Raw genomic sequence first — 16,137 nt, forward strand, 5'->3', positions numbered from 1 at the left:
GTGACCTATTTCCCTCAATAACTTCTATACTATGAGTGGTCTTGGTCTTGTATTGTGGTCTTGGCAATAGCACACTACTTTACCTACCAGTCACACGGTGTGGAGGAACTCTGGATTGCCATTGGCACTGGTAAAAGCTACCGCTACCTTGCCATCCATAAAATTGCCACCGGCCTTGGCCCCAGGAAGTCCGAGTCGTTGCCATTATTTCATGCCTTCACTGGCTGCGACACAGTGTCATTTTTTGCCCAAATTGGGAAAAAGACAGCCTGGAAGGCTTGGGAGGCATACCCCAGCATCACGCAGACCTTTCATGCTCTCGCTTATAGGCCATCTGTGGACGCTATTACTATGGAACTACAGAGCATAGAAAGATATGTTGCCATCCTCTATGACCGGACTACCGAGATAAAGACAGTGAATGACATATGCCGACACTTGTTCACGAAGAAGACAAGAACAATTGATCACATTCCCCCAACAGCAGATGCCTTCGAACAACACCTAAAACATGCATGTTTTCAGGCTGGACACGTATGGAGTCAGGCACTTGTGCCCTACCCAGAACTTCCATCACCAGCTGATTGGGGCTGGATGAAAACAGGGACTTCTTGGACACCAATTTGGACCACAATACCACTGATACAGGAGGCATGTTCAGAGCTTACAAGCTGCCATTGTCAGTCGACCTGTAAAGGCAACTGTAAATGCTCCAGGGCAAATCTTCCCTGCACATCACTGTGTGACTGCGATGGACAGTGCTTGTAGTACTACGCGTCTGTGCGAGAGCCTCCACTTTTCAAGTGCCCACAATATTTTAAGTTAAAACTGCAACTGTGTGTAACTTTGATTAATTAATACCATTCCATTGTTATCAGAGACCAATAAAACAATGTGTATCACTTGGAATTGAAATTTTACCTAAAATACTATGAGAGATTCAAGGAAAATGGAAACACCATGGCGGCCGTCTTAAATTAAAGATGATGGATGCCAATCTTTATGCAATTGATCCCATTGGATTCAGAGACCATGAAAACATGGGGTAAGACACTGGAACTGTGGTGTTGTCGCTCATAGTATAGAAGTTATTGAGGGAAATAGGTCACAGAGGGCGGTCATGTTGGAATTCAATATGGCGGCCACCAGGGATTCTGAATTTTTGGGCACCCCTCAGGAAAACAATTGTATAGGTCCACACTACATCTGTGCCAAATTTGGTGCTTTCCTGAAAAAATGAACGATACGCCCTATTTTTCGGTCTTAACTGCCTAAGTATAAGCTAAAACGTAAGTACAAACAACTTTTAATTTCAATGTATCATCATTTTATTAACAAAACAAAACATGCAATGATACCTTTCATTGTCTCAAACATAAAAAATTATCCCCGAAATTACACTAGAAAACACATAAATTGTACCAGTCCATCACTCGTGCAAGTGGTCACCCCCCTGCAGGATCTGATTACTCAAAACTAACTGGGCTCCAGTGTCGGAAGTACGCGACTCAGTGGTTGTCGCATGGTCGCAGTCGGATTACCAGTACCGCTACTTGGCATGGGGGAGAACTGGGGTCTGCTCAGCCCTGATAAGCTCAGGAACGACAGTCCCGTAGGTAGCTGCTGCGGTGCTGGGGCCAGTACTGGTCATGCTGCTGTTAAGCGGCGCCTGGGGCCAGTCCTGGGTGGCCACCTGAGTGGTCACCTGGGTGGGCAGCTGCCAGGCCACAGTGACGGGCTGCGGAACCGAGGCAGGGCGAGGCAGCAGAGGGTAGCTCGTCGGAGTGCTCGTACGCTGCAGCATGACGGTTGGTGCGGTCAGAACCTGTGGCCGCTGGGGCTGCTATGTCACAGTACCTCGTGACGGCCGCGAACACATCCGTCTGGAACTGCCGGAATATCTCATCAGGCAGGCACTCCGTCTCCACCACGATCCACTGGCCGAACACGGTGCGGGGGTTCCGGCTGGAGCGCAACAGCTCGTCGACCTGTTTGCAGAATAGTTGTGTCCCCGACACCTGCTCTATCAGCTTGAGGAGAGCGTCGTCGACAGCGGTTGTCTGCTAGTGCTTCCGCTTGGGGACTTGCGAGGGTCGCGAAGTGGCCTGCGAGCTGGGACCGGGATGGTCGGCTTCAGCGGAAGCGGATGTGATGTTCGCATCCGAGGGTGGCCCATCGTCTTCCTCAGGCTCCGGACACGGGACCTGTGGGTAGAGAGCAGGCATTAATAATAATTTCATAAAAGTCATATCAGGTCGTACAGGAAACAAATGCATGGAAATCGAATGGAAATGTATGGATTGAAAGTTTGCAAATGCCTACCTTGCCCAACTGCTTGGTCACGGTGCGGACGGCGATGTGTGACTTGAGGAAGCTGAAGTTCGTCAGGTTCCACTTCTGACGCTCGGTCATCCGCGTCGCCGCCTGACCACTCTTCTTCTTGTGCAGTCTCCCATACATGGTCCTCTGCGACTTCCACCAGATGGCCAGCTGGTCGCCTGTAAGTATAAGACAAATAAATCATAAATGGATGGAAAGACATGGAATACTGCATGATCATTTAATAACTGCAACATTCATATATTTGGGTCATAATACTCAATATACTTATTTACCCCTCATGTTCAGCTCCGTGCCCTTCTGGTCCAGGAGGCAGTCTTTCCTCTGACGGTTCTTGAAACTGACGTCGCTCAAGTCGTAAAACATGGGGTGGTCGGCGAACCATTCGCAGAGAGCCTGCTCTACTGCTGGCTCCAGCTCTGGCATCTTGTTCCTCTTGGCCGCCGTTTCATCCTCTGCCAAGTCGTCACCTGCATCCTGTTGTTCGCTTGGTGTGTCCCCGGCAGGGTCATCCTGCATGGCCAGTACCAGATGAATCTCAGCCAAAATCTCCCCGACATCAGATTCTGGATCTGGCTCCGGCTGGGTACTATTCCCACGGCCCTTTCCCTTCTTGGGAGGCATAGCGAATTATAGTTTCAATTGAAAATTTCGACGAAGTGTACTCCTTGAGAGGTTGATGACTACTGATGCTGACGCACGGTCGTGAGCCTTTATATCTGATCGAGCAACCCATCTCATGACTGGCTGCGATCGATCGTGCGAGCGGTCGCAGGTCGCCACGATTGATCGTACAAGCGGTCGCAGATCGCCACGATTGATTGTACGATCAGTCGCTGATCGCCACCACTAGTCGCACAATTACCTACGATTGATCTTGCGATCGATCTTCGCCAATCGTTGGTGATCGCACGACCACGCGTACCACCAATCGTACGATTACCTACCACCAGTCCTAAGAGCAATCGCAGTATGCGATCGCAAATGGAGATCGTAGCAAACATTGGCGATTGGTCGTACCTCGGCCAAATTGCCACCAATCGCACGATCCAGAAAACGTACGATCCAGTGTGACTGAGGCCTTCATGGACACATAAAGCTGTACTCATTCAGCCAGCAAACTCTCACCTCATTGCCTTCTCCCAATAAAGCCGATCTGCTAATTCATCTTTTGATCCCTTCTTTTTTCGACTGCGGAATCTCCTCTGAATTTGAGCCTGTCCGGGTCCCACCCTCTACCTTTTAAAAGTGGCCATCACAGGCCTGTTGGGTCCCACCTTCTACCTTTTAAAATTGGCCTTCACAGGCCTGTCAGGTCCCACCTTCTACCTTTTAAAATTGGCATCACAGGCCTGTCCTGTCGCACGTTCTACCTTTTAAAATTGGCCATCACAGGCCTGTCTGGTTGCACATTCTACCTTTTAAAATTGGCCATCACAGGCCTGTCCAGTTGCACATTCTACCTTTTTTAATTGGCCATCACATGCCTGTCCGGTTGCACATTCTATCTTTTAAAATTGGACATCACAGGCCTGTCTGGTCGCACCTTCTAAAATTGGCTATCACAGGCCTGTCCGGTCGCACCTTCTACTTTTTAAAATTGGCCATCACAGGCCTGTCCGGTCGCACCTTCTACCTTTTAAAATTGGCCATCACAGGCCTGTCCGGTCCCACCTTCTACATAAAATAGGCCATCACAGGCCTGTCCGGTCGCACCTTCTACCTTTTAAAATTGGCCACCACAGGTTGGCTTTGTCTTACAAATTCTAGTCCTGAACTATTCTACCCGCAACGACTTTGCTCTCTAATCCATCTAATATCCCTTTCTACATGACACCTGTTTGTGAGCTTTTACTCTTGACTAGAGTGGGTTTTGTATTTATTTTCCACTCAAATTCATCAATGTGTCGATTCTGCCAAATCCATTTCACAGCTAGAGTTTAAAAAAACTTAGACGGGTCGTCACTCCAACGCAGGGCACTCCACTGGGGATAAAGTTGGGAAAGACTTCAGGGTGCCGGCGATTACTCGCCTACTCTTTGTGAGGCACTACATAGGCTAAGTGAAGTACTACATGTGAAGTACAACACAAGTATCACAGTATATATATCTGTGTCAGGATTCGAACCCACGCAAGAAAGCTCAGAGGCGAGTGTACGTACATCGAGGCCATCCTATCAGTCCTGAAGAACAAACAAAACCAGAAAAGCTGGATGGAGAGGAGGAGGAAACACAATAACATAGAAAGGAAGGTGTATGTGTGCTCGGGGAGGGATAACGTGGGGAGAAAATAGCATTTGAATGAATGAGGGATGACCCGAGGTGGTGATGGAGCTTTCCTTTTTTTTTAGCCGCGTCGCAGACGCTGGTCATAGAGTGCCCTCTGCTGTTGTTGTTGTTGTTCTTCTTCTTCTTGTTGTTCTTGCAGAGAAGACAAAACCTCAAAGCTCCACCCATTCTGGGAACCATAGCTCCACCCATTCTGGGAGAGCCTTCATATAAACAAATATCCACCATTTTATTAACTCGCATAGCTTTGAGGCCTGTTTTGTAGGCCCGTGGTGTCTTCCTCTCTCACACAGTTTTATTTCAAATCAAATTCGATATATCATTTCATTTTTCACAGTCACTTATCTCGTTTTAGACTCAGTTGAAAAAAAACGGGAAGAAAATCCGATGAAAGTTGCCCTTTATAGAACGAAATGAATTCTCAAAGGCCTGTAACTTCAAGTCCATTGAGATATATTTTTTTTAAATCGCGGCATGGTCAGTCATACACCGCCCGAAATAAGAGACGGGAAAATGCCGAGATATATATATTTTGTTTAAATCGCGGCATGGTCAGTCATACACCGCCCGAAATAACAGACGGGAAAATTCCGAGATATCTATCTATAATTCCAGTAATCTCTGTATGTCTGTGTGTTTGTCTGTGTGTTTGTCGTTTGTCTGTGACCGCTGTTTCTCGACAACCACGGGTCCGATATACTTTAAACTTGCCAGGTATATTGCTGGGGACCTGAGGATGTGCCTTTTCAAGGTTTCATATTAATCGGAGAAGTAGTTACCGAGCTATGGCGATTTCTTTACCAAACTCCGCAAGCCGTTCGCTTTGGACCAAACCATTTCATGTAAATAGAGGGGGGGGGGGGGGGGATTGTCACCGTACTCGCAAGCCGTTCGCTTTGGCTTTGCGAATGGACCAAACCATTTCATGTAAATAGAGGGGGGGGGGGGGATATAATTTTAGATATCGGGCATGCCCTAGTATATATAGTACGGGCATGCCCTAGTATTAAAAATTCGTCCATTTGATGACAATCGTCACGATGAAATATTTAATTTATACGTCGTCACAATAATGTGGAGAGAGGAGCATAGCTTCGTTCACGTGTCGCCACACACGGGAAATTGCCGAGATATATATTTTTTAAATCGCGGCATGGTCAGTCATACACCGCCTGAAATAACAGATGGGAAAATGCCGAGATATATAAAAAATTCGTCGCCACACACGGGAAATTGCCGAGATATATTTCCACTTTGCACAAAAATAACATCAAGTAATCGAATCAATAGGAATGTCCTGTGCCTAAAACATCGACGTTATAGGCACAGCTGCATCTAGGCATTGTGTAACATCGACGCGGCTTTTGTTTTAATTAAAACTTTTTGTACTTGTTTTGTATACAAGTCCGAGGATCGTGTAAAAGCCAACATTAATCCCCCCAAAAAACGAAAAACGGACACATAAAACATATAATAAAGGAAGCGGGAGACAAGATGGGAAGAGACACGGCAGCACATAAGTACAACAGTAGAGAACAGGGACATCGGGAGATCTGTGGTAGGGAGAGGGCTCGGGGGAGGAGGCATGGGAAGTGGGGGCGGGGGGGGGGGGGGTGGGAGAGGTATAAAACACATGGACACTGCTAGGACTTCCAGGAAAGAAGTCGGTTTTTCAAAAAAGTGGATCTGGGATGAATTAACGGGGTAGAAAAGATCAAGGTTTTGGATGGGGGAAGTTAAGAGATGGCGGTGAACAGCTATTTTAAAGATCTGGAGGGAGGAGTGGGATTGAAGAGAGTGCTGGAGATTGTTCCAGAGGCGGGAGAAAAGAGGATTGAAAGAGAGTCTTGATTTTGACATTTTCACCAGAAGAGGGATGCTGGCAGATCTTGTGCGACCTGAAGAAGTATTTGGGAGACAGAGCACAGACAGGCACAGGGGAGGGGGGGGGGGGGTGGCTAGCCCAGAGAGGAGTCGGTAGTAGACAGAAAACCTGCCTGCGGTGAATGAGTGAAAGGACCTCCAATGGTCTCAACCGCCTGAAGCCGAGCTAGATGTGAGGCAGGAGCACCAGCCAAGAGGGGAGAGCAGTATTCCATTCTGCTGCGGATGAAAGCCTTGTATGTGGTGAGGAGCTTAGGTGTGCCAAGGAATGACTTCGCACGACGGAGGATGCCCAGTCTGCGACTGGTTTTGGAGGCCAGCATGGAAATGTGGTTTTCCCAGGAAAGATCGCGGCAGATAGTGAGACCCAAAAGCTTGAGTGACAGAACTTCTCGGAGAGGATTGTTGAGAAAGTCGACGGGAGATTGGGTGGGTTGTCCAGTCAGTCTTTTCAGAGAGACATAGTAAGAGTGTGAGATTTGTCAGGATTGAAAGACATATTGCACTTGTTTGACCAGTCTGATTTTTTTCCAGGTCTGCAGAGAGCTGAGAGGAGGCTGCAGGACTGCCAATCTGAAGGATGAGGAATGGAGCGGCAGAGAGTGGAGTAATCAGCAAAGAGATAGAGAGGATTTTCCAGAGAGTCGGAGAGATCACTGATGAAGACCAGAAAAAGCACAGGGACCAGAACACTGCCTTGGGGAACTCCAGCCTGAACAGGAAGAGGAGTTGAGATAAATCCATTCAGGGCCACATGTTGACTACAACCAGAGAGCAAGTCCGCAAGCCATGCGTGGAGATTTCCATGGATACCATAGGAGGAGAGTTTGTTGAGCTGAGTGGGGTGCCAGACCGTATCGAAGGCACATGATATGTCAAGGGAGACAGCTCTGATTTCCTGTTTGGCATTGAGGACCTCCATCCATTGTTGAGACAGCAGAAGCAACATGTCCACAGCAGAGCGACCTGGTCTGAATCCAAATTGATGATCGGAGATCAAGCCATTGGAGAAGAGGAAGGATTTAGTGTCAGAAGCAATGATTGATTCCATGACCTTCCTGATTGGGAGCAGGCTGATTGGTCTGTAGTTGAAAGGATCTCTTTTGTGTAAAGCGGTAATGTTGGCTGATTTCCCAAATGATGGCAGATGACCTTGAGCAAAAGAGAGGGTGAAGAGAATAGAGAGAGGGTGTGAATGAGTGGTAGAACAGGGTTTTAGGACCCGTGGGCTGATGCCGTCAGGTCCAGTTGCAGAATCAGTGTCGAAGTTTGACAGGAACTTCTCCACCTTGTCAGGAGAGCACACAGAGTCCAAGAGTAGTTGGGTTCGACTGGGTAAGGTGGGAACAGAGAGAGATGGGTTTGGGACACATGATTTTGAGGCAAAAACAGAGTTGAGGCATTCGGCTTTTTCACATGCGGAGTCAGCTGTGCAGCCATTTGAGGTAAGGGAGGGGATGGAGGGGGAACAAACACCAGAAACGGATTTGACCAGACACCACCAGGATTTGGAGGAAGGAGACAGGTTTGAGAGTTCAATCTTGAGTGTGGAGAGATAGTGCTTCCTGGCACTCCTGAGGGTAGACACACACTTGTTCCGAGCTTGGTGGAAGGAACTGAGATTGCCTTCAGTTGGATTAGCCTTCCAAGAGGCAAAGGCAAGTTGTTTCAGGGCAAGTGCCTCACCACAAGATTCAGTGTACCATGGACGGGAGGAAGGGTATGACAACTGAAGACGAGATGGGATAAATCTGCATGAGAGAGAGCAGTTTACTTTGGAAGATTTCCCAGGAATAGTTGATGTCATAGGCAGCAGAGATTGGAGACCAGTCCAGATGATTGATGGCTATTTGAAGACCATGCCAGTCGGCCTGAGTTAAATGCCAGACTCTTCGACGCTGAGGAGGCTCTCTGAGAATGGCCATAGAGATGTCCACTTTAACAAGCACATGATCAGATGAACCGATTGGAGCAGAAGAAGGGCAGCAGACATTTGCAGGGAAGTTTGTCATAACCAAGTGCAGAAGAGAAGATACTCCATTGACTGAGATCCCGCCTTCCACTCATCCATCCCGCCTTCCACTCATCCATCCCGCCTTCCGCTCATCCATCCCGCCTTCCGCTCATCCATCCCGCCTTCCGCTCATCCATCCCGCCTTCCGCTCATCCATCCCGCCTTCCGCTCATCCATCCCGCCTTCCGCTCATCCATCCCGCCTTCCGCTCATCCATCCCGCCTTCCGCTCATCCATCCCGCCTTCCGCTCATCCATCCCGCCTTCCGCTCATCCATCCCGCCTTCCACTCATCCATCCCGCCTTCCATTCATCCATCCCCCCTTCCGCTCATCCATCCCCCCTTCCGCTCATCCATCCCCCCTTCCGCTCATCCATCCCCCCTTCCGCTCATCCATCCCCCCTTCCGCTCATCCATCCCCCCTTCCGCTCATCCATCCCCCCTTCCGCTCATCCATCCCCCCTTCCGCTCATACATCCCCCCTTCCGCTCATACATCCCCCCTTCCGCTCATACATCCCCCCTTCCACTCATACATCCCCCCTTCCACTCATACATCCCCCCTTCCACTCATACATCCCCCCTTCCACTCATACATCCCCCCTTCCACTCATACATCCCCCCTTCCACTCATCCATCCCCCCTTCCACTCATCCATCCCTCCTTCCATGTATCCATCCAGATTCTACACACGTCTAACTCTTAAACGCCTTTCGTAAATTTGGCCCTGAATGTTTAAAAATGTTCCTACCCTTGTTTCACATCATAATGTTCTGTTCATGCCCACATGGGTTTGAGTGAATGGTTCTAAATCCTTGTTGCTTTATACAAACAATGCAAATCACATCAGGTGGATTACGCCATTCACACTCTGATGATAATTTGCGTCGTCGTCATTCACACCCTCGTATCAGGGACAGGCATTGTAATTGTAGTTTAAACCTTCCCCATTGTTCTCTTCCTCATTCCCAAACATTCATTCTCCAACTCCGTATCCAAACGTCATTCACAAACCCTCATTTTCCAACACGCATAGAAGAACCGCTTTTCTCAAATACCCAAACTTAAACACTCATCTTCCGTCATCCGTACTCGAACAACCCATACTCATGCTTCATTCTCAAACTACTTCACCTCATCAGTAAGCACCCTGGTCTCACACTCTCTGAGGGACGAATCAGAGTGGCTTGATGTGCGTGGGAAGTCGGGGGTGTTGGGGGTGGGGGGGGGGGGGGGGGGTAAAATGCACAAAATATGACACACTGGCCATCTCGTATGACAAACTGGTTTGTTTTATTTCAGTGGAAAAACATAAAACAAGTAGATACATTCTAAGTATACCGCCCCCATTGCCAAATAAACAAGAAAAAGAGCAATCAGAGATTGCAAACCCTCGCCAGGATGTATTTTCAGTGGTCAAGGCTTTTCTGTTAAAACAAATATGGCGGCCGAACCATGTGACCGATGACGTCATTATTTTTTTTTTTCTAAACTAATTTATTCCTAGATTATGCTCAATAAATTTCGTCTTGATTGGATGAAGTTTTGTCCTTGTCGAATTATGAAGTCATAATGGAGGCACCTATGACATCATCATTAGCATATTTTATTCTCCTTGGAGAGTTCTTTATAATGAGCCATGTCTCAATTTTTTATATTCAGCGCTTTCCGAGATATAGAGGTGCAAAGTTTTTTGATTTTTCCAAGATTGCGGCCGAACCACATGACCGATGACGTCATAATTATCATGAAAAAATTCTGCAGGTGGAGTTGCACCTATGGTGAAATTTCCTGTCAATCGGACCAACGGTTGCAGAAAATCATATTTATTCTGTGTGGACAAACAGACAAACAGACAAACAAGAAGATGTCATGCAGAGCACAATACTTGCAAAATCGACCTCCCCCCTTCCCAAGAAATTTTTTTCCCATTGATACAGCAAATTGTCCATTTCATCAAGATTAAAATTGACAATCGTGATCAAAGCTCGGGTCAATAGGAAGAAAAGTGACGATTTTTCAGATGAAAAATGATGATTTTGGAAGGTTGACCTTGAGTTGACCTTTGACATTTTGACCTCAAATATAGTTAGTTTCCCTATTTAGTGACTCAATGTGCAAATGCTGTTCAATTTTCAAGTCAATCGGTTGAGAATTGACGGGTTTTTAGATGAAAATTGATGATTTTAAAATTTTGACCTTGACTTGACCTTCGACCTTTTGACCTCAAAATAGTTCATTTTCCAATTTAGTGACTCGATATACAAATGCTATTCAATTTTCAAGTCAATCGGATTTAAAATGTCGATTTTAGAAATTTGACCTCCAGATGACCTTTGACCTCAAAATCAATAGGCTTCTCAATTGGGACTTATACAACTTGGTGAAGTTTTGTGACGATAGGTTTAGAATTGTGACCTGTAGGCCGGTGACAAACAGACAAACAAAGACAGAACCACAAACGGAACCGACCAATATACTTGAAAAATCTTCGATTTTGCAAGTAACAAGAGACGTCATGCGAAGCACGATACTTGCAAAATCCGCCCCCCACCCCCAAGAAAATAAATTCCATTGATACAGCAAATTGTCCATTTCATCAAGATTAAAATTGACAATCTTGATCAAAGCTCGGGTCAATAGGATGAAAAGTGATGATTTTTCAGATAAAAAATGATTTTGGAAGGTTGACCTTGAGTTGACCTTTGACCTTTTGACCTCAAAAAGTTACTTTCCCTATTTAGTGACTCAATGTGCAAATGCTGTTCAATTTTCAAGTCAATCGGATGAAAATTGAGGATTTTAAAAATTTGGCCTATATTGACCTTTTGGCCTATGTTGACCTCAAAAATAGATGGTGGTTGAATTCAGTGACCAGATATGCAAGTCATCTTCAAATTTCAAGTCAATCAGATGAAAATTGAGGATTTTAGAAATTTGGCCTATGTTGACCTTTGGGCCTATGTTGACCTAAAAAATAGATGGTGGTTGAATTCAGTGACCAGATATGCAAGTCATCTTCAAATTTCAAGTCAATCGGATGAAAACTGAGGATTTTAGAAATTTGGCCTATGTTGACCTTTTGGCCTATGTTCACCTAAACCTAAAATATAATTTGTGGTTGAATTCAGTGACCAGATATGCAAGTCTTCTTCAAATTTCAAGTCAATTGGATGGAAATTGAGGGTTTTACAAAATTTCACACAAAGTTGGTGACCTTTGGCCTATGTTGAACAGTTTAGGTTTAGGTTTTATTACTTGCAAAATCGAAGATTTTTCAAGTATATTGGTCGGTTGTGTTTGTGGTTCTGTCTGTCTGTTTGTCTGTCACCCGCCTACAGGTAACAATTTTCAACCGATCTTCACGAAACTTCACCAAATGGTAGAATTGGTCAAAAGCAAGAAGCCTATTGTTTTGGGGTCAATAGGTCAAAAGGTCAACATAGGCCAAAGGTCACCAACTTTGCTAAATTTCTAAAATCCTCAATTTTCATCCAATTGACTTGAAATTTGAAGAGGACTTGCATATCTGGTCACGGAATTCAAATACAAATTATATTTTAGGTGAACATAGGCCAAAAGGTCAACATCGGCCAAATTTCTAAAATCCTCAATTTTCATCCAATTGACTTGAAATTTGAAGAGGACTTGCATATCTGGTCACTGAATTCAACCACAAAGTATATTTGAGGTGAACATAGGCCAAAAGGTCAACATGGGCCACATTTCTAAAATCCTCAATTTTCATCTGATTTGACTTGAAATTTGAAGAGGACTTGCACATCTGGTCACTGAATTCAATCACCAAGTATACTTGAGGTCAATAGGCCAAAAGTTCAACAGAGGCCAAATTTTTAATATCCTTAATTTTAATCCGATTGACTTGAAAATTGAACAGCATTGGCACATTGAGTCTCTAAATAGGGAAACTAACTATTTTTGAGGTCAAAAGGTCAAAGGTCAGCTCAAGGTCAACCTTCCAAAATCATCACTATTTATCTGAAAAGCGTCACTTTTCATCCTGTTGACTCGAGCTTTGATCAAGATTGTATTTTCATCTTCATGAAATGGACAATTTGCTGTATGAATGGAAAACCTTTTGGAGGGGGGGGGGGGGGGCGGATTTTGCAAGTATCGTGCTGCGCATTACGTCTTGTTTATTTTTTTTATTTTCCCCCCACCGATAAGCGGATCTCAATCCGGACCTTCACAAAATTCTAATCTGTTTGTTCTTGTCACATATCCAACTAATCCACCAGGTTTTGTCATAATCCCTCCACATGTTTTTGAGATATTGTGCTGTATATCGCTTTATCCCCATCTCTCAATGGTGAGATGTACAGATACATCACTTACAAAATGACAGTATCCAGATCCGGATCTTCACCAAAATCAAAAAAAATTGGCTTCGTCACACACAACCTGTCCAACAAGTCTGTCTGAATTTGTCCATAACTTTTTGAGATATCCTGTTCAAAAACAAAGAAACAGATAAACAAACAGGGGTGAACACATATCCTCAGTCCACATTCGGTCCACCTTTGGTGGCGGAGGTAACAATTTGGTCAAATTCATTTATTTCGATTTCGTTTTCTTTATGGAACATTTTATGAGGTACACATAATATTTACAAAAATATCAAAGACATATCACAGTTAAAAAATTGTGCAATGCATCGCAAAAAGTGTACAACAAAATATTGCAAAACGCTGCCATTTCGTTAAAAAGATGTCACTGCACTGTGTAAAGTGGGAATTAGTAACGGGAGAGACCAGTGATGATCGTTCCAGCCAGGGTGACCACACAAGCAAAGAGAAGAAGCAAAAGGTTTTTTCGACCCTGCAAAGCAAAGAAAAATAAATACACGAAGTGAGATCTTACGTGTCACATGACTTCCTCACCAAGCATTGAACAAGTTCAGTGAACAAGATGGACGCAATGATCTGGAAGGTCCCTATAATGTTAATCCTTACTCTGTTTCGAGACAACGATGTGTGCACCGTCCATCCAAAGGACGTCAAGCATTGTTGGTGGGTGTGTTAAAGATCCCACAGTGTCATTCATAAAGATAAGGCAAGTTATCGCCGGCACCCCAGGAACACATTACTCATTCCTGCCCAAATCACCTCCAGTCAAACGTTAGGCCTGGTAAGCTGGTTTGTGAAAAAGTCGTGCCAAAAATGTTGACTGACGACCCCACAAAAGGGTGGGAATATTTGGAGATTTTAAAGGTGAATTAGTAGTATTGATCGTAGTAGTATTGATAGTAGTATTGATAGTAGCAATGTTGATAGTAGTAGTAGTAGTAGTAGTAGCAGTAGCAGTATTGATAGTAGCAGTATTGATAGTAGCAGTATTGATAGTAGTACACTACATGACCAAAAGTATGCGGACACCCTTTCTGATTAGTGGATTCGGCTATTTCAGCCACACCCATTGCTGACAGGTATACTGTATATAATCAAGCACACAGCCAAGCAATCTCCATAGACAAACAATGGCAGTAGAATGAGCCGTACTGAAGAGCTCAGTGACTTTCAACATGGCACCGTCATCCGATGCCACCTTTCCAACCAGTCAGTTCATAAAATTTCTGCCCTGCTAGAGCTGCCCCAGTCAACTGTAAGTGCTGTTATTGTGAAGTGGAAACGTCTAGGAGCAACAACAGCTCAGCCACGAAGTGGTAGGCCACACAAGCTCACAGAACGGGACCGCCAAGTGCTGAAGCGCGTAAAAATAGTCTCTCCTTGGTTGCAACACTCACTACCAAATTCCAAACTGTCTCTGGAAGCAACGGCAGCACAACAACTGTTCGTCGGGAGCTTCATGAAAAGGGTTTCCATGGCCGAGCAGCCGCACACAAGCCGAAGATCACCATGCGCAATGCCAAGCGTCAGCTGGAGTTGTGTAAAGCTTGCTGCCCTTGGACTCTGGATCAGCGGAAACGCGTTCTCTGGAGTAATGAATCACACTTCACCATCTGGAAGTCCGACGGATGAATCTGGGTTTGGCGGATGCCAGGAGAACGCAACCTGCCCGAATGCATAGCGCCAACTGTTAAGGTTGGTGGAGGAAGAATAATGGTCCAAGGCTGTTTTTCATTATTCTGGCTAGGCCCCTTGGTTCCAGTGAAGGTAAATCTTAACGCTACAGCATACAATGACATTATAGAGGCTTGTGTGCTTCAAACTTTGTGGGAACAGTTTGGTGTGTTGGTGTGTTTCCCCACTTTTACTTTCTACTGTGCAGCAGTAAAAAAAGTTTCACTTTTTACTGGTACTTTTTACTTTTCTGTTCTATGTTCTTGCTCTTCCACAAGCTTTTCTTTCCAAAAAACAAACTGTCTATACAAACAAAAAGACTAAAAATTGTAGTGAAGCCTTATTTAGAGACAACTCATCTACATATGCCTCAAGAAGATGAAGCCCATCCCTCATGTACGTAGCTATAATTTTGGATCATATAAAAAAAACAAGCACAATTTTTGACGGCATGTTAAAACAAGGTCATGATCTGAATGATAATCCAAAAATAAGGAACAGATTTTAAAGTGAACTAGAACAACACTCTTTGACGTCACGACGTCGACCTATATGCCTCCACCCACATTACTACATCATTACAATCCTTGTACCAAGTTTGAATTATACCACTTCAGCCGTTCTCAAACTATAAACATATTACAGACTTTGTCCTAGGACCTTTGACTTCAAAATCTAATCAGTTCATCGTTACATCATTCTACATAATTGTGCCAAACTTGGTCAGAAACCCATCAGTGGTTCACAGGTTATCGTGGTAACAGGATTTTTTTTTAACCAAATATTACCTCTGACCTTTGGCCTTTGACCTCGCCTCAGGAACCCAAAATCGAATCAGTTTGTCTTTACCTAATTACACATACCTGCACCAAGTTTGACTAAGATCCCTTCAGCCGTTCTCATGTTATCGCGGTAACAAAAACCTATCAGAACGGACGGAAAACATAATGCCTCTGGTGACTTCGTCAATGGAGGCATAAAAACAGTCAGAAAAGGCATACGATTGTTTAAAATAAATGAGGCTAATTAAGAGTCGTAGAAACACCCACTCCCTATGGGGGTGTAATACGCCTACCTCTGGTAGGGTCAATAAAACACTTGCACTACGTCTCGTGTACAGTGCAAAATTGCAAGTCATCTCTGTTAAAAGTTCAAGGAGGCAGAAATGAACATGCGAGTTTATTCAAAGAACACAGTGACCGAACACGCAAGCTTTAGGCTGCAGGCCATCATCGAGCAACTGACTCCGCCTACCCGGAAACGGAAACAGGTTTACCTAATACGTCGTGCGTAATGCCAAAGAGTTTTGCAGTATCCAACAATCTCCACCGCACTTTTGTAATATCTCTCCCACCACCAGGTGGTGCTACACGGTACACGTTTACATAGAGAATCTGCGTCGGCGTTTCCTCTTCCCAAACTCCTGCGACTACACATTTTTTTAACGCCTTCAATCTTCCAGGGCACACCCCAAGTACAACCAACAAATTTCAAATCGTTCCGTCTCACGGTTTAGGAGTGCGTACAAGTCAAACTAACACATACGCCAAATTATATATCATATGATTTG

General features: G+C 45.0%; 2 protein-coding genes across 9 annotated transcripts in view; both read right to left on the reverse strand.

Annotated features, from left to right (window-relative positions):
• Nucleotides 1-1,308: 1,308 nt before the first annotated feature.
• Nucleotides 1,309-3,187, reverse strand: LOC137423899 (uncharacterized). Its single transcript, XM_068111437.2, has 3 exons — nt 2,616-3,187; nt 2,323-2,498; nt 1,309-2,204 (listed from the first exon to the last, which is right to left on the reverse strand). Exons 1-3 carry the CDS (start codon nt 2,962-2,964, stop codon nt 2,064-2,066), a joined length of 666 nt encoding a protein of 221 aa, XP_067967538.2. The 5' UTR covers nt 2,965-3,187; the 3' UTR covers nt 1,309-2,063.
• Nucleotides 3,188-13,086: 9,899 nt separating this feature from the next.
• The window catches only part of TMEM144 (transmembrane protein 144), a 61,494-nt gene continuing 58,443 nt past the window's right edge, over nt 13,087-16,137 (reverse strand). For 5 of the 8 annotated variants that reach the window (XM_068109508.2, XM_068109503.2, XM_068109506.2 and 2 more), the window contains one exon: nt 13,087-13,365. In XM_068109508.2, the coding sequence (XP_067965609.1) occupies nt 13,282-13,365 (84 nt within the window). In that variant the 3' untranslated portion in view covers nt 13,087-13,281. Of the gene's footprint in view, nt 14,559-16,137 lie in introns of all 8 variants that reach the window. The other 3 variants (XM_078774981.1, XM_068109507.2, XM_078774982.1) reach the window with 1 other exon arrangement.

The sequence above is a fragment of the Myxine glutinosa genome, chromosome 3 (genome assembly GCF_964187855.1).
Source record: "Myxine glutinosa chromosome 3, kmMyxGlut1.1, whole genome shotgun sequence".
NCBI classification, from domain to species: Eukaryota; Metazoa; Chordata; class Myxini; order Myxiniformes; family Myxinidae; genus Myxine; species Myxine glutinosa.

Coding starts and splice junctions, on each gene's coding strand:
- LOC137423899 (XM_068111437.2), bottom strand. CDS start 2,964: ATGCCTCCCAAGAAGGGAAAGGGCCGTGGGAATAGTACCCAGCCGGAG. Junction 2,499..2,615: donor CACGGAGCTGAACATGAGGG/GTAAATAAGTAT, acceptor TTATACTTACAG/GCGACCAGCTGGCCATCTGG. Junction 2,205..2,322: donor TGACCAAGCAGTTGGGCAAG/GTAGGCATTTGC, acceptor CTCTACCCACAG/GTCCCGTGTCCGGAGCCTGA.